This window comes from Sus scrofa, chromosome 2 (assembly GCF_054392235.1).
Source record: "Sus scrofa isolate SSC_HxYL_T2T_F1_AM1 chromosome 2, Sscrofa_HxYL_maternal_Yorkshire_Landrace_v2.0, whole genome shotgun sequence".
Taxonomy (NCBI): domain Eukaryota; kingdom Metazoa; phylum Chordata; class Mammalia; order Artiodactyla; family Suidae; genus Sus; species Sus scrofa.
This window is the reverse complement of record NC_139384.1, coordinates 7,149,708-7,165,453: the sequence shown is the minus strand read 5'-3', so window position 1 is coordinate 7,165,453 and position 15,746 is coordinate 7,149,708. Positions and strand designations below refer to the sequence as shown.

The 15,746-nt window shown below is 50.6% G+C and overlaps 1 protein-coding gene across 3 annotated transcripts; it reads left to right on the top strand.

The window, feature by feature from the left end:
* The first annotated feature begins 2,413 nt into the window (after window positions 1-2,413).
* Window positions 2,414-15,604, top strand: SNX15 (sorting nexin 15). Of its 3 annotated transcripts, none has more exons than XR_014836856.1 (8): window positions 2,414-2,582; window positions 7,671-7,706; window positions 7,912-8,032; window positions 9,880-9,995; window positions 10,097-10,265; window positions 10,748-11,742; window positions 13,531-14,257; window positions 14,552-15,604. XR_014836856.1 is itself a non-coding variant. In XM_003122547.5 (8 exons), the coding sequence occupies exons 1-8, from the start codon at window positions 2,484-2,486 to the stop codon at window positions 14,656-14,658; spliced, it is 1,050 nt and encodes a 349-aa protein (XP_003122595.2). In that variant the 5' UTR covers window positions 2,414-2,483; the 3' UTR covers window positions 14,659-15,604. The 3 variants fall into 3 exon arrangements, 2 of the variants coding, with proteins under 2 accessions (XP_003122595.2, XP_084866894.1); XM_003122547.5 differs by having other exon boundaries at window positions 10,748-10,891; window positions 14,000-14,257; XM_085010768.1 differs by lacking the exons at window positions 9,880-9,995; window positions 10,097-10,265 and having other exon boundaries at window positions 10,748-10,891; window positions 14,000-14,257.
* The last annotated feature ends 142 nt before the right edge of the window (window positions 15,605-15,746 follow it).

Sequence of the window (15,746 nt, the reverse complement as noted above, 5' to 3'; positions counted from 1 at the left end):
TCTCTGCAGGGTTCCCTCTGAAGATTTGTCACTTGCCATCACACTGAAGAACAGCCCCAAACAGGACAGATTCTCAGTGTCCCCATTCATAAAGAAACTGAGCCTCTGGGAGGAGACATGACTTACCCAAAACTACCCACCTAAGGCGTTCCCATTGTGGCTCAATGGTAATGAACCCGACGAGTATCCATGAGACACAGGTTCCATCCCTGGCCTCACTGGGTTAAGGATCCGTGCATTGCCATGAACTGTGGTGTATGTAGGTCACAGACGCAACTCAGATCTGGCGTGGCTGTGGCTGTGGTGTAGGCCAGGGGCTACAGCTCTGATCGGACCCCTAGCCTGGGAACTTCTGTATGCCATAGGTAGGCCCTAAAAAGACAAAAACAAAAAAACCCTATTCAGCTAGGAAGCAAGGGACCAGGATTTGGACCCAGCACTCTTAGCCACTAAACCCTGCTGGTTTTACTTTTGTTTCTCTTCTCGAAACTCAATGCCAGGTGCAAGGAGCCTAATGTGTCTATGAGGGAAGGGCAGTTTTCTCAAGGGAAAAGAGGAAGAATGACCAATTTACTCTTAAACTAGGACCCTTTCCTGAAGGGGAGGGGCCTGTGCAAAATTTGGGCTCTGTTAGGGTGGAAGAAGGGAGGTGTTGAGCGGACAAACTTAGAACATAAGCTTTCCAGTGCGGAACTATAGAACCACCTGCCCTGGAGTCCCTGTCGTGGCTCAGTGCTTAATGAACATGACTAGCATCCATGAGGATGCGGGTTTGATCCCTGGTCTCGCTCAGTGGGTTAAGGATCTGGCGTTGCTGTGAGCAGTGGTGTAGGTCGCAGAGGCGGCTTGGATGCAGTGTTGCTGTGGCTGTGGTGTAGGCAGGCAGATGTAGCTCTGATTGGACCCCTAGCCTGGGAACCTCCATATGTTGTGGGTGTGGCCCTAAAAAGCAAAAAAAAAAAAAAAAAAAAAAAAAGGAAAAAAAGAAAAGAAGAAAGAAAGAACTAACTTGTTTCCATGATCTTAAGAGTCTGACTTGGGAGTTTGCATTGTGTTTCTTTCTGGAGTTACAGCACCCACTCATCTGAGTTCCAGTAAAGAGAGTGGCCATGAGCGCTGTACCCATGCTCCCTCATTTAAGCTTCACAGCCTGGGGGTGGTAGCATCAGGCAGGGTCTTGCATGGTTTGCCAGATACAGATTACAACTGCTTTCCACAGAAAGAAACTTTCTCCGGGAGTTTCCGTCGTGGTGCGGCAGAAACATATCTGACTAGGAGCCATGAGGTTGTGGGTTCAATCCCTGGCCTCGCTCAGTGCGTTAAGGATCCAGCGTTGCCGTGAGCTGTGGTGTAGGTTGCAGACACAGCTCACATCTGGCATTGCTGTGGCTGTGGCTGTGATGTAGGCCTGCAGCTATAGCTCCAATTCAACCCCTAGCCTGGGAACCTCCATATGTTGTGGGTGTGGCCCTAAAAAGCAAAAAAAAAAAAAAAAAAAAGCAAAAAAAAAAAGAAAAGAAGAAAGAAAGAACCTTTCAAGGAAGGACACTGGGAACTCATAGCATCTTGATGGAAGTCAGATATCTAGGCTTGTAAAACAGAGTGCTCCAAAAGGCTGGACAGCCAAACCTACAGCCAACACTGTACTCAGGGAACAATTCAATCCCCTTGCCATGCATTCTGTCCCTCACTCAAGATTTAAGGCTTCAGGAGAGAGCCCAACACCCTGCCCTGGGACCTGGGATAAGGAAAGCAGCCTCCACCTTTGGATTCTGGGCTACCAGGCCCACGGGCTGCACACACCAGTGAACCACCTCCAAACAAAGATCTGGTGCTAAGATGCTAACGGCAGGAGGCAGGGGTGAATGCCGGACAGGCCACCAAAGGATAAAGAAACATCTGCTGCAGTAGATTCTATTATAAACCTCCCCATTCTAGAGATGAGAAACTGAGGCTAAAGTAGTAAGGGAAACTCATGGGCTAAGGGAAACTCATGCAGACAGTAAGAGCCCATGACACCATCGTGTCAACCCCCCCCTACTTCCTCCCCCTTCCAGAAAACATGAATTTCGTGAATCCTAGGGAGGGAGAGAGAAATAATTTGACACTGTCTGGCATATATTGAACACAGTAAAAGTCGGGTGGATGGATGAAATAAGTCATTTAGAGAGACTGCGATGAGGGTTTACAGCTCACATGGGGTAGGCTCATGTCTAGGCAAAACCTAGTTATCCAACCATCCTAATGCTTACTCTCAAATCTTCTCGTTCATGCTTTACCAACAACCGAGAACTTTTTAGACGCTCCCTTGGCCGAGCGCCCCGGCCGAGAACTGCACTGTCACTTGCGACCAGGTCCCTGGGCAAAAGGATGAAGGGCGCAAGCCCAGGAGAGGCGTTGGCTCGTGGAGACTGACCTGGAGGGGCGGGGGCGGCGCGGAGGAGGCGGAGGGCGGCGGGCAGCTCCGCTCCAGCTCGTTTGCCATGTCCCGCCAGGCGAAGGACGACTTCCTGCGGCACTACACAGTCTCCGACCCCCGGACCCACCCCAAGGGCTACACCGAGTACAAAGTCACCGCGCAGGTGAGATGGGGCCCAGCGGGGACTTTTACCCTTTTAACAAGAGGGGGCCGTGTTTTACCTTAAGGCGAGACGCTGCTGCAAGCTCCCATTTTAGACGCTGGAAATGAATTTCCCCTTTAAGAGACGGTGGCGGTAAGAGCCTTCGTTTACTTCTTTAGCCGTCTAGGAGTGGGGCCGTAGAAGGGCGCTGCCCTCTTAAAAGGGCGTGACAGCAGTGCCCAGCCGGTGAGGTGTGGGTGCCCACTCCCTACGCTCGGCGTCTGGCAATCAAACTTAATTTCTTTAAGTTAATATGAAAACTCTGGCTCAACCCAAATATTGGTTAGTTCTCCAATCTCTTGGAGTAAGTTCTGTCTATTGGTTTGTTTGATATTTACATAAAAGCCCTCTAAGGAGTTGAATTACTTTTAATTTTTCAAAAAATAATGCTTGTGTAGGACTAAAAGCTCATACAGTTCAAAAGAAATTAAGGAGTAAGTCTCCTCTTCACAGTCATAACGAGAAGTCAGTATATACAGAGTAAAGTTGACATACGAAGCAGTGCCAACGTTATAAATATATTATAGAGAGACATGGAAGAAATCATGAAAATAATTTAAAATAGCAACAGTATAACAATATCTGTAGAGCCATATACAAAAACTAATTGGGAAAGATTTTTCACTGTAAATTTTTTTAATATACTTTCACAATTTTGCAGTAGGCACTGATGCATTAGTAACTATTAAAGTGAAGCAAAAACGTAAAGACTTTCAAAGTGGGTTTTTTGTTGTTGTTGTTTTGTCTTTTTGCCTTTTCTAGGGCTGCTCCCGAGGCATATGGAAGTTCCCAGGCTAGGGGTGGAATTGGAGATGGAGCTGCCGACCTACCCCACAGCCACATCGAACCCGCAACCTCAGGGTTCCTAGTTGGATTCGTTAACCACTGAGCCAGGAAAGTGGTTTAAATGCAGAATCCTATCCTAAATGTTCCTCAAAGTGGTTTAAATGCAGAATCCTATCCTAGATGTTTAAAATGAGCTTTCCCCAAATCTTTTATGTCTTTCTCATGCCTAAAAAACGCAAATAAAAAGTCCAAGACAAATGTTATATGATACCACTTATATGTGGAATCTAAAAAATGATGCAAGTGAACTTATTTACAAAACAAAAATGGACTCAGAGTAAACAAATTTATGGTAACCAAAGGGGGAGGGTGGGTAATAAATTAGGAATTTGGGATTAGCAGATACAAACTATTATATATAAAATAGATAATCAACAAGGTCTTACTATATAGCACAAGGAACTATAATCTTGTAATAAACTATAATGGAAAAGAATCTGAAAAAGAAAATGTATGTACGTGTTTGCATTGTAAATCAACTACGTCAATAATAAGTAAATAAATAAGAATTGAAAAAAAGATAGTCCCTGGGAATTGCTGGGTCATTTGATGGGCATATGTGTAGCTTTCCCAATAATTGCCAGTTTTCCAAAATAGTTGTAACATTTTATATTCCCATTCTCACCAGCACCTGGTATCATCAACATTTTGGCGGGGGGAGGGGGATCTTTTTACAGCTGCATCTGCAGCATATGGAAGTTTCTGGTCAGGGGTTGAATCAGAGCTGCAGCTGCCAGCCTGTACCACAGCCACGGCAATGCCACAGCCACAGCAACACCAGATCTGCAATCTATGCCCATAGCTCATGGCAATGCTCGATCCTTAAACCCACTGATTGAGGCCAGGAACTGAACCCACATCCTCAGGGATACTAGTTGGGTTCTTAACCCACTGACCTACAGTGGGAACTCCAGCATCTTTAATTTTAACCATTTTTGGTGGGTGTGTAATATTTCACTGGAGTATTACTTTGGTGACAATTTTGAAGTTGAGTATATTTTCAAAATCTTTTTGGACATTCAAAATCTTCTTTGGTTGGAGGTGCCTGTTGAGGTATTTTATCCATTTTGTAAAGTTCAGTTGTTTGTCTTTTTAATATTGATTTGTAGGAGTTCTTTATATTCTGAGTAGGAGTCATTTGTCAGGGATATATTCCTTAGTGGGTTTTTTGTTTGGTAGGTTGGTTGGTTTTTGGCCATGCTCATGGCATGCAGAAGTTCCCTGGCCAGGGATCAAACCTGAGTCACAGCGGTGACAACATTAGATCCTTAACCCACTAGGCCACCAGGGAACTCCCTCAGAGTTTTATTGTTTTTCTGTTTTTTGCTTTTTAGGGCCTCACCCACGACATATGGAAGTTCCCAGGCTAGGGTTGAATCGGAGCTGCAGCTGGAGGCCTACACCACAGCCACAGCAACAGAAACATGGGATCCGAGCCTCGTCTTCGACCTACACCACAGCTTATGGCAACGCCAGATCCCCAACCCACTGAGCGAGGCCAGGGATCGAACCCGAATCCTCACGGATACTAGTCGGGCTGGTTACCTGCCGAGCCACAGTGGGAACTTCCCTCATTGGTTTTTAAATATAGTTTTTTTTTAACCAATATTATTTTAGGGAAGTCTGTTGTGAACAGCAAAGGCCAGGGTTTCAGGGTTAGGAGTCCCCCTGACAGGTCACATCCCTCATCTGAGCTTCCATTTAATCAGGTTTTGTTTTGGGGTATTTTTTTTTTTTTTTGGCCACACCCATGACATGTGCAAGTTTCCTGGTCAGGGATTGAGCCACAGCTGCGATCTAGGCCGCAGGTGCAGCAGCACCAGATCCTTAACTCCCTGCGCTGCCCCTTGCCTGGAGCCGCTGCAGTCGGGTTCTTAGCCCACTGTGCCGCAATGGAAACTCCTATTTCCTCATCTTTTAAAAGGACTTGTTAATCGCGTCTGCCTCCCTGGGATCTAAGATACTGAACAGGAGTTGTTGTGAAAACTGTGAAAGTTACTTTGAGCTGTAAGATGTTATTTTTTAACTGTTAGGAGCATATAATGAAAATGGAATCTTCCACCTCAGACACTAGTCTACTCAGGAGTCCCAACCCCAGTGACAGTTTCTTCTGTGTCCAGGAGTGTTCGCCCACCGAGGCTTCCTCCTTTAAGGAAGGGGTGGCTCCTGGGACAGAAACTCATTCTTTTTTTTTTTTTTTTGTCTTTTTGTCTTTTTGTTGTTGTTGTTGTTGTTGTTGTTGCTATTTCTTTGGGCCGCTGCCGCGGCATATGGAGGTTCCCAGGCTAGGGGTTGAATCGGAGCTGTAGCCACCGGCCTACGCCAGAGCCACAGCAACGCGGGATCCGAGCCGCGTCTGCAACCTACACCACAGCTCACGGCAACACCAGATCGTTAACCCACTGAGCAAGGGCAGGGACCGAACCTGCAACCTCATGGTTCCTAGTCGGATTCGTTAACCACTGCGCCACGATGGGAACTCCCAGAAACTCATTCTTTAGAGAACTTGGGGTTCTTTGGTTTCAGAAGGAGATGCAGGAACTTGGCCCTTGGAAGGAACTGAGATAAAAGTTGGGCTGAGGAGCTCCCTTCATGGCGCAGCGGCAACAAATCCGACTCATGCATGAGGCTTTGGGTTTGATCCCTGGCCTCGCTCAGTGGGTTGGGGATCTGGTGTTACCATGAGCTGTGGTGTAGGTCGCAGATGCGGCTCGGATCCTGAGTTGCTGTGGCTCTGATGTAGGCCGGCAGCTGTAGCTCCAATTTGACCCCTAGCCTGGGAACCTTCATGTGTCGCAGGTGCGGCCCTAAAAAAAGCAAAAAAAAAAAAAAAAAAAAAAAAGTAGGGCTGAGGCTCTAGACAGACCTTTAAGGACCTTCCCATTTTGAGAGAGGCTGGAACTTTACTAAAGAGCTTGCATTTGCACCTCGACAGAGAACGCAAAGAAGCTTGTAGGGGCTACGGATAACTGCGTGCATGCACAGTCGAGGCAGCCATGAACAGTAAGATACACAAAAGCCGCAAACCAAGTGCCAGGAGCAAAATCAGCGGGTTCCTGAGCATGATCCCTGGACACACAGCACCACAAGGGGGTGGACAGACTACCTAAGCCCCCCCTCCAGCCGCCCCTGCCAATCCACCCCCACCCTCATCCCATTTAAGGGACTGGCCAGCCCTCCTGGGAGAGCAACATGAGTAAGGGTGTCTGTTACTTGTTTTCACTCCCTGGTGGTGCAAATGGGTCCACATACAGCCTTGCCTGAATTCCTCGTCTGGCTTCATCAATTTCTATTGATTACAGAGTCCAGGGAGCCAGGTTGATAACCGTTTGACAGATGAAGAAACTGAGGTGCATGGAAGAAAAACCGCTCAAAGTTTAAAGCTCAGAGCCCTTCATGTGATTTTTAAAACTATGTGCATTTGATGGCGATCCCCTCATGGCACAGCAGAAATGAATCCGATTAGGAACCATGAGGTTGCAGGTTCAATCCCTGGCCTCGCTCAGTGGGTTAAGGATCCAGCGTTGCCATGAGCTGGGGTGTAGGCCGCAGACGTGGTTCAGATCTGGTGTTGCTGTGGCTGTGGCGGAGGCTGGCAGCTGTAGCTCCGATTGGACCCCTCGCCTGGGAACCTCCATATGCTGCAAGTGCGGCCCTGAAAAGACAAAAGACAAAAAAATTAAAATAAAATAAATAAATAAAACGATGTGCATTTGAGACGCTAATTAAAATAAAATTATATTCAAGTCAAAAAAAAAAAAAAAAAAAAAGCTCAGAGCCTTAAAGCCAGAACACCTTTTTTTTTGTCTTTTTGCCTTTTCGAGGGCTGCTTCCTGCGGCATACGGAGGTTCCCAGGCTAGGGGTCGAATCGGAGCTGTAGCCACCGGCCTACACCAGAGCCACAGCAACGCAGGATCCGAGCCGCATCTGCAACCTGCACCACAGCTCACGGCAATGCCGGATCCTTAACCCACTGAGCAAGGCCAGGGATCGATCCCGAAACCTCATGGTTCCTAGTCGGATTCGTTAACCACTGCGCCACCATGGGAACTCCAAAGCCAGAACACCTTGATACCTGCGGTCAAAGGGTCTGCCCCTCTGAAGGGGGCTGGGCGGTAGCCAGGGCATCCTGTGCTTTTACAGGTGATGGGGTGTCAGGTGTCTGTCTCTGGTCTCACCTGGTTCTTGCCTTTTTTCCTCAGTTCATCTCAAAGAGGGACCCGGAAGATGTCAAAGAGGTGAGGCTCCTGGGAGGAGGGGACCTTTTCCCAATTCCAGATCTGGAAACGGTAAAGGAACAGGGGGTCGCTCTGCCAGGCGAGCAGCCCACCTTCCTCCCTGACGCTGGGTGTGTCACCATAAGGCACACAGAGCCCAGGGCTGGGGTGGGAAAGGCCGAGTCCCACCCTTGCTCCGCCCGGTCAGAACACCTGTCCCTCTTAGGTGGTGGTCTGGAAGCGGTACAGCGACTTTCGGAAGCTGCATGGGGACCTGGCCTACACCCACCGCAACCTCTTCCGCCGCCTGGAGGAGTTCCCTGCCTTCCCCCGCGCCCAGGTGTTTGGTGAGCCTCGACCCAGGCATTCAAGCCAAAGACGGAGGGAGGAGGGAGCATTGGCCAAAGGAGACCCCTGCTGGTGCGGACTGGAGAGAGGGGGCCCGACACTCCTGGTTGTGCCATGTTTCAGACAGCTGGATGGGCCTGTAGAGGTGGCCTCATTTTACAGATGGAGAAACTGCTGTGAGCCTTGCCCCTATCATGTGCCAAACCCTTTGCCATTTCTGTCCTCACGGGCTCCATGTCCAAGGAGAGGATACGGGCTCAGAGACGAAGGGGCTCGACCTGTAAGTGGCAAAGTTTCCTCTAGACCTATGCTGTCCAGACACAGTGGCCACGAACCACACGTGGCTGAGAAGCATGAGAAAGGTGGTTCGTCTAAACCGAGATGTTCTGTAAGGGCCGAATTCACACTGAAAGAAGACGGCAGGAGTTCCCGTCATGGCTCGGTGGTAACGAACCTGACTCCTACTCACAAGGACATGGGTTCGATCCCTGGCCTCGATCAGTGGGTAAAAGATCCAGCGTTGCCATGAGCTGCGGTGTAGGTTGCAGACACGGCTTGGATCCCACGTGGCCGTGGCCGTAGCTGTGGCGTAGGCCGGCAGCTGCAGCTCCGATTTGACCCCTAGCCTGGGAACTTCCACTTGCTGAGAGTGAGCCCCACTCCCCCAAAAAAGAGAATGCAAACTATCGCTAATTTGCATATTGATTTCATGTTCAAATGAGAATACTTTGGACAGAGAGTTTCCATTGTGGTGCAATGGAAACAAATCCCAGTAGCATCCAAGAGGATGCTGGTTTGATCCCTGGCCTTGCTCAGTGGGTTAAGGATCCCAAGTTGCTGTGAGCTGTGGTGCAGGTTGCAGATGCGGCTTGGATCTCAAATTGCCGTGGATGTGGCGTTGGGTGGTGGCTACAGCTCCAATGTCACCCCTAGCCTGGGAAGCTCCAAATGCTGTGGGTGCATCCAAAAAAAAAAAAAAAAAAAAACTTTGAACATATTGGGTTAAAGAGAATATATAATTAAAATTAAACTAATTTTACTTTTTTAAAATGTAGCTACTAGAAAAAAATAAAAAATAAAGTGAAATGTAGCTACTAGGAAATTGTAAATTTTCAGATTCTATTTCTGGTGAACAGGGTTGATCTCTTCCTTGGGTCTCTAGACTCACAGGAGATGTTCTTTCGTAGCAAGGTGAAAGGTCATTGCTGGCAGGATATGCCAAGCAGTGGAGCAAACAGCAGTCTCCTCCCCCTGGCAGCATAATAACTAGCCCAGAGTTAACTGACTCTGTCTGCATGGGGAGTTCTCCTGTGGTGCATCAGGGTAAGGATCCAGTGTGTCACTGCAGCAGCCTGGATTTGATCCCTGGCCTGGAAACTTCCACATGCCAGGGGTACAGCTAAAAACAAAACTCCGAGTGATACCTGAAACAGAACAGTGAAACTGTGAAAATGGGCTACTTGCTGTGTGACCTTGGGCAAGTCACTTCCCCTCTCTGAATTTTACTTGCCGCCCTGCTACATCAGAACCATTTGAAATGATTTGTTTCTTGTTGGTTTCCTGCTTCCTCCTGTCTAGGATGTGATATATCCACCAGGGCAGAGACCTTGCCTCTCTCTTTCACCTTCTAAACCTAGCACATAGTAGATGCTCGATAAACATCTGGTAAATGGGCGAATAGGGAGCTTGGTCCCTCCTTGCAAGAACCCCACCCTGAGGCAGAGCCAAGGAAGATTGCTGGGAGAATGGGGAGGGGGCGTGGGCTGCTCAGATCCTCTCAGGCCCCGGGGGCCGGAAGCCCTGGTGAGTCACCCTGCTCTCCCTGCCCCGTGTCTGGTGGGTGCAGGCCGGTTTGAAGCCTCAGTGATCGAGGAGCGGCGAAAGGGGGCCGAGGACCTGCTTCGCTTCACTGTGCATATCCCCGCGCTCAACAACAGCCCCCAGCTCAAGGAGTTCTTCCGGGTACGTGTACCTGCTCTTCCCCGGCCCCGGGCACCTGGGAAGCTTCCCTGCCCATAAGCTGCACCCTGTGACTCCCCCTGGCTGGTCTTTCTCTCCCGCAGGGTGGAGAGGTGACACGGCCCTCTGAGACGTCCAGGGACCTGCACATCCTGCCACCCCCTCTGATCCCCACACCACCCCCTGATGAGCCGCGGGTGCAGCCTCACGAGTCCTGGCTGCCCCAGCCTCTCCCTGCAGAGAGGAGGGGCCTGGAGGAGTTGGAGGGGCCAGGTACATGGGGTGGGGGTGGGAAGCGGCCCAGAGGGCCCAGAGTGTGGGGACGGGGAAAGGGGGAGGGGAGAACTCCATTTTCCTTCTCTGGGCTCTAGTTTCTTTGTCTTTCTTTTTTAGGTCCGCACCCACGGCATATGGAGGCTCCCAGGCTAGGGGTTGAATCGGAGCAGTAGCTGCAGGCCTATGCCGCAGCCACAGCCACGCCAGATCCCAGCCGTTTCTAGGACCTACCCCACAGCTCGCGGCAAGGCTAGATCCTTCACCCACTGTGTAAGGCCAGGGATCGAACCTGCATCCTCATGGGTACTAGTTGGGTTCGTGGGTTCTAGTTTCTTAATCCGTAAAATGGGCAGAAACCCTAAGAATGGGCCTGTCCATGCGCCTGGTTGCTCCAAGGATTCAGTGAGAGGGTCATTACATTTTGAAAGCTGGCAAATAATAAAGGCAGGCATGAATGTCCCCAATGATCTATTCCTCAGTGGACCCCCCACCATCCAGCCCTGCCCAGGAGGCCCTGGATCTCCTCTTTAACTGTGGGAGCACCGAGGACACGTCTGGTTCCCCTGCCCGAGGCCCCCTCACTGAGGCTGAGCTTGCCCTCTTCGACCCCTTCTCCAAGGAAGGTAACACCTTGGGACAGTTGGGGTTGGGGGTGAGGGGGGCAGCTGGGCAGGAGGGCCTTAGGGGCAGGGGGTGCTGAGGCAGGCATGGCTGCCAGCTGGCCTGTGCGGTGCCTGTGGAAAGCCGAGAAAGGCACCCCCCTGTGGGCGAATGGCAGCCTTGATGAGAATTAGAAGCAGTCCCCCTTCCCGGGGCTGGGGTCGCCGTGCTGGATGCTCCGTACAACCAGCAGCCATGGAGGTGGTGAGCCACTTCCTCCCTCCGTGGGATCTTCTCCCTCAGAAAGCTCTGGAACCAGCAGGGGTCGCACTGCCCTGGGAGGGTTTGAGTTCCTTTGCTGGAAGCCAGCAGTGGGGCTTTCCTGGCTCGTTTCGGGGTCTGGCTGTAGATCCTCAAGGCGGAAGAGGCCTGCCGGTCAAGGGGAGGTGGGTGAGGTATGGACTCAGAGGACAGCAGAGGAGGCCCCTGGAGCAGCTGCTGGCATGTGGGGGCACCAGAGAGGGAAGGCCCCCCACGGAGACCCCGGTCCTAAGCTCCTTGTCACATCAGGGAGTTGACAATCGCAGGCTCTGAGGCACTGGATCTTTTCATTATAAAGTTCCCTGAGTTTATCCTGTTACTGGGGTAGGGAAGTGGCTGTTCGCATTTCAGGATCATCATGAAACCGGTTCATTTGGGATTCCTTGGCAGTCTTTTTTTTTTTTTTTTTTTGTCTTGTCTTTTTAGGTCTGCACCTGTGGCACATGGAGGTTCCCAGGCTCAGGGTCCAGTCGGAGCTGTAGCCACCAGCCTAGGCCACAGACACAGCAACACCAGATCCGAGCTGCGTCTGCGACCTACACCACAGCTCAGGGCAACACCAGATCCTTAACCCACTGAGCGAGGCCAGGGATCGAACCCGCAACCTCATGGTTCCTAGTCAGATTCGTTAACCACTGCACCATGACGGGAGCTCCCTCCCATCCAGTTTTGAGCCTCACTCCCCCACCAGCTCAAGCCTGACTGGTGGCCTGGCCCCTGGCCTTGGTGACAAGGGTGTGAAGAGTGTCCTGTATTCTTCTTCTGCTGCTCCCCACCCCCACAAAGGGAAGGAGGGGGTTGGAGGGAAAGGCGAGCAGGAATGGTGTTGCTGCGGCTGAGGAACCCCGCCACTGAGAGGCAGGCATCCAGATCCTCCGCCTTGCTCCAGCCAAGCCCCCTGGGGTGCCCAGGGCACAGATGCTTGGGCAGGAGCCTGTCCCGACTCCTCCAAGGCAGCTCCCACAAGACTGTCCCTCGGCCCAGGAAAAAACGTGCCGCACATTGTGGGCGCCTCCAGCAAGCCTTTCGCCATCAGAATTCTCCAGGCGAAGAGCTGCCACTCATCTCTCTCCATCACACATACCAAGTGCTAAGGTGTCCCAAGACCTCTTCCATCTTCTGCAATACAGGAGGCCGGTAGTTCCACCTGAGAAGTAAAATGTCACCTTCCCTTCCTGTAGGAGGCCCCTGGTCTCCACATGGGGTCACTTGGATGGGGTTGCAGAGAGGTCCACCCTTCCCTCTCCAGGCCAGTGGTGTGCAGTGGTGGTTCCTGTACCTCCACCTTCCCTTCAAAAGCCTTTTCGGGGAGTTCCCATAATGGCGCAGTGGAAGTGAATCCAACTAGGAACCATGAGGTTGCAGGTTCGATCCCTGGCCTCACTCAGTGGATTAAGGATCTGGCATTGCTGTGAGCTGTGGTGTAGGTCTCAGATGTGGCTCGGATCCTGCGTTGCTGTGGCTCTGGCGTAGGCCGGCGACTACATCTCCAATTGGACCCCTAGCCTGGGAACCCCCATATGTCGAGGGTACGGCCCAAAAAATAAAAAATAAAAAGCCTTTTCATCAGAGATTCACCGTATTTCTTTTTTTTTTTTTTTTTTTTTTGTCTTTTGTCTTTGTTGTTGTTGTTATTGTTGCTATTTCTTGGGCCGCTCCCGCGGCATATGGAGGTTCCCAGGCTAGGGGTTGAATCGGAGCTGTAGCCACCGGCCTACGCCAGAGCCACAGCAACGCGGGATCCGAGCCGAGTCTGCAACCTACACCACAGCTCATGGCAACGCCGGATCGTTAACCCACTGAGCAAGGGCAGGGATCGAACCCGCAACCTCATGGTTCCTAGTCGGATTCGTTAACCACTGCGCCACCACGGGAACTCCGATTCACCGTATTTCTAGCCTTCTTTCCTGTAAGCTGCAGGCAGGATCTTTGAGCCTCTCTTTGCCAGTTGTAGGAGATATAATGAGCCCTTCTCTCTGGAATGTGCGAATACCTGCCACCCACTGTCTTCACATTTGGAGCTTCAGCTGAAATTCCAAGACCTTAAAAAGGCCTTGAGATTCTCTGAATCCATTATTCGAAGATTCCAAGGCTTGGCACATGTCTACCCTTGGCCTGCCATAGTGACTCTAGCATCCTTCAGTTAAACTTTGTGGAGGAAATTCTTGGATTTGTAGGTCCATTATGGTCAGGAGGGAGGGAGAACCACCGACCCAGAGCTTGCAAACTAACATTAATGTGTACCTAAAGAAAGAGTTAGAGAGTTCCTGTCATGGCACAGTGGTTAACGAATCCGACTAGGAACCATGAGGTTGTGGGTTCAATCCCTGGCCTCGCTCAGTGGATTAAGGATCCGGTGTTCCGTTAACTGTGGTGTAGGTCACAGACACGGCTCAGATCTGGGTTGCTGTGGCTGTGGTGTAGGCCGGCGGCTACAGCTCCAATTAGACCCCTAGCCTGAGAACCTCCACATGCCACGGGAGCGGCCCTAGAAAAGGCAAAAAGACCAAAAAAAGAAAGAAAGAATTAGGTTCTGTTGTACACCTGAAACTTATGTAATATATAAGTCAACTATACCTCAAAATAAAAAATTAGGAAGGTAAGGCTGTTTTTACAAAAGTATATGAATTCCACCAGCCAAATAGATCATGCACAAGTTTGCTGTGGGCAAAGTGGCTTTTGGGTTGCTCAGGCACTAGGAAATCCAGGACAGGTTGGTACCCTGATGGGCAAGAGAGGTCTGAGGGTGGGCAGTTGGCCCTGGGAAAAGGAAGGCCAGTCAGGCCTGCGTCCTCCATCTCTCATTGCAGAAGGTGCAGGCCCCAGTCCTACCCACTTAGGCGAGCTGGCAGCGTTGGAAGCAGAATCCGAAAGGCTGGACCAGGAACCCTGGGAGCCAGGAGGGCAGGAGGAGGAAGAGGATGAGGAAGGAGGGCCCGCCCCTGCCTACCTGAACCAAGCCACCAAGCTCATCACCCAGGCCCTACGGGATGAGAGGGCAGGCGCCTACCCTGCAGCTCTGCAGGGCTACCGGGACGGCGTGCACATCCTGCTTCAGGGAGTTCCTGGTGAGCAGGACTGGATGGTGGAGGGTCAGGCCTGGGCTCCCCAGTGGTTCGGTGAAAGGAAAGGAAAGTGAAAAGCAGATCAAGGACCAAAATTGCTCCTTACTGACCAGCTCTATCACTTTGGGCCATTTCTTTATCTCTTGTGGCCTCTGTTTTCTTTTTTGTCAAATGGGGACAATATATCTGACTCCCAGGGAGCAGGAAAAGACACATGATGATGCCCTATGAACTGTAAGGGGCTAGACCAGGGGTTCTGAACCCAGGTACCTCTGCTGAGCCATTCTGTCTTCACAGGCGACCCGTCACCTGCCCGCCGGGAGGGTGTGAAGAAGAAGGCGGCTGAGTACCTGAAGCGGGCAGAGGAAATCCTGCACCTGCATCTGTCCCAGCTCCCCCCCTGAGAAGGGAGTGGACTCTTTCCTAAGACTCTAGCTCCAGCACTGCCAGCCACCCTCTTCTCTTCTGGTGCCTGGTCTGATCTTCTGGTCTTGTAACTCCAGAGGCCATTTCTGTGTGTAATGGGACCAAGAATGAGAAAAATAATGAATTCTCAGTTCCTTGACTACTCTTGCCACCTTGGAATCAGGGACTCACACTTCTGATCCTGCCTGTTTCTCTCTTGACATGTGAGCAGCAGCTCTGGTTCCAAAACGATCTGCTTATACATCTAGAACTGGGGTCTGTAAACTGTGGCCTGCAACCAAATGTGGCCCACTGCTAGAATGGTTTTTACCATTTTGTTAAATAGTTGAAAAAAATCAATAATATTGTGACAGGGAAAAATTATATGAAATTTAAATATCTAAAAATAAGATTTTGGGAATTTCTGCTGTGGCACAACGGGATCAGCAGCATCTCTGGAGTGCTGGGACAGGTTTGATCCCTGGCCTGGCACAGTGGCTTAAGGATCCAGTGCCTCTCAGATCTGATCCCTGGCCCAGAAATTCCGTATGCTAAAAAAGAAGAAGTAATAATGAGATTCTGGAAGTTCCCGCTGTGGCGCAGTGGGTTAATGATCTGGCTCCTCTCCATGGAGGCACCAGTTGGATCCCGAGCACAGTGTTAAAGATCTGGTGTTGCTGCAGCCTGTGATGCAAGGCGAAGCTCCTGCTCAGATTGGATCCCTGGCCCAGGAACTTCCGTATGCCGTGGGGTTGGCCGAAAAAGAAAAAAACAGAAATAAATTAAAAGATTTTGGAGATCCTTTGTGGTGCAGTGGCTTAAGGATCCAGCGATGTCACCGCCGTGGCTCAGGTTGCTGCTGTGGTGCAGGTTCTATCCCTGCCCTGGGAACTTCCACATGCCACAGGTGCGGCCAAAAATAAAAATAAATTTATTGGACCATAACCAGGCCTTCGTTTTGTATTGCCTATGGTTGCTTTCTCGCTACACCAGCAGAACTGAAGAGTAGCAGGGTTGACTAGTTGTGACCTGTAAATTCCAGGACATTTACTGTCTAGCTTGTTGCAGAAAGTTTGCTGACCCCTGA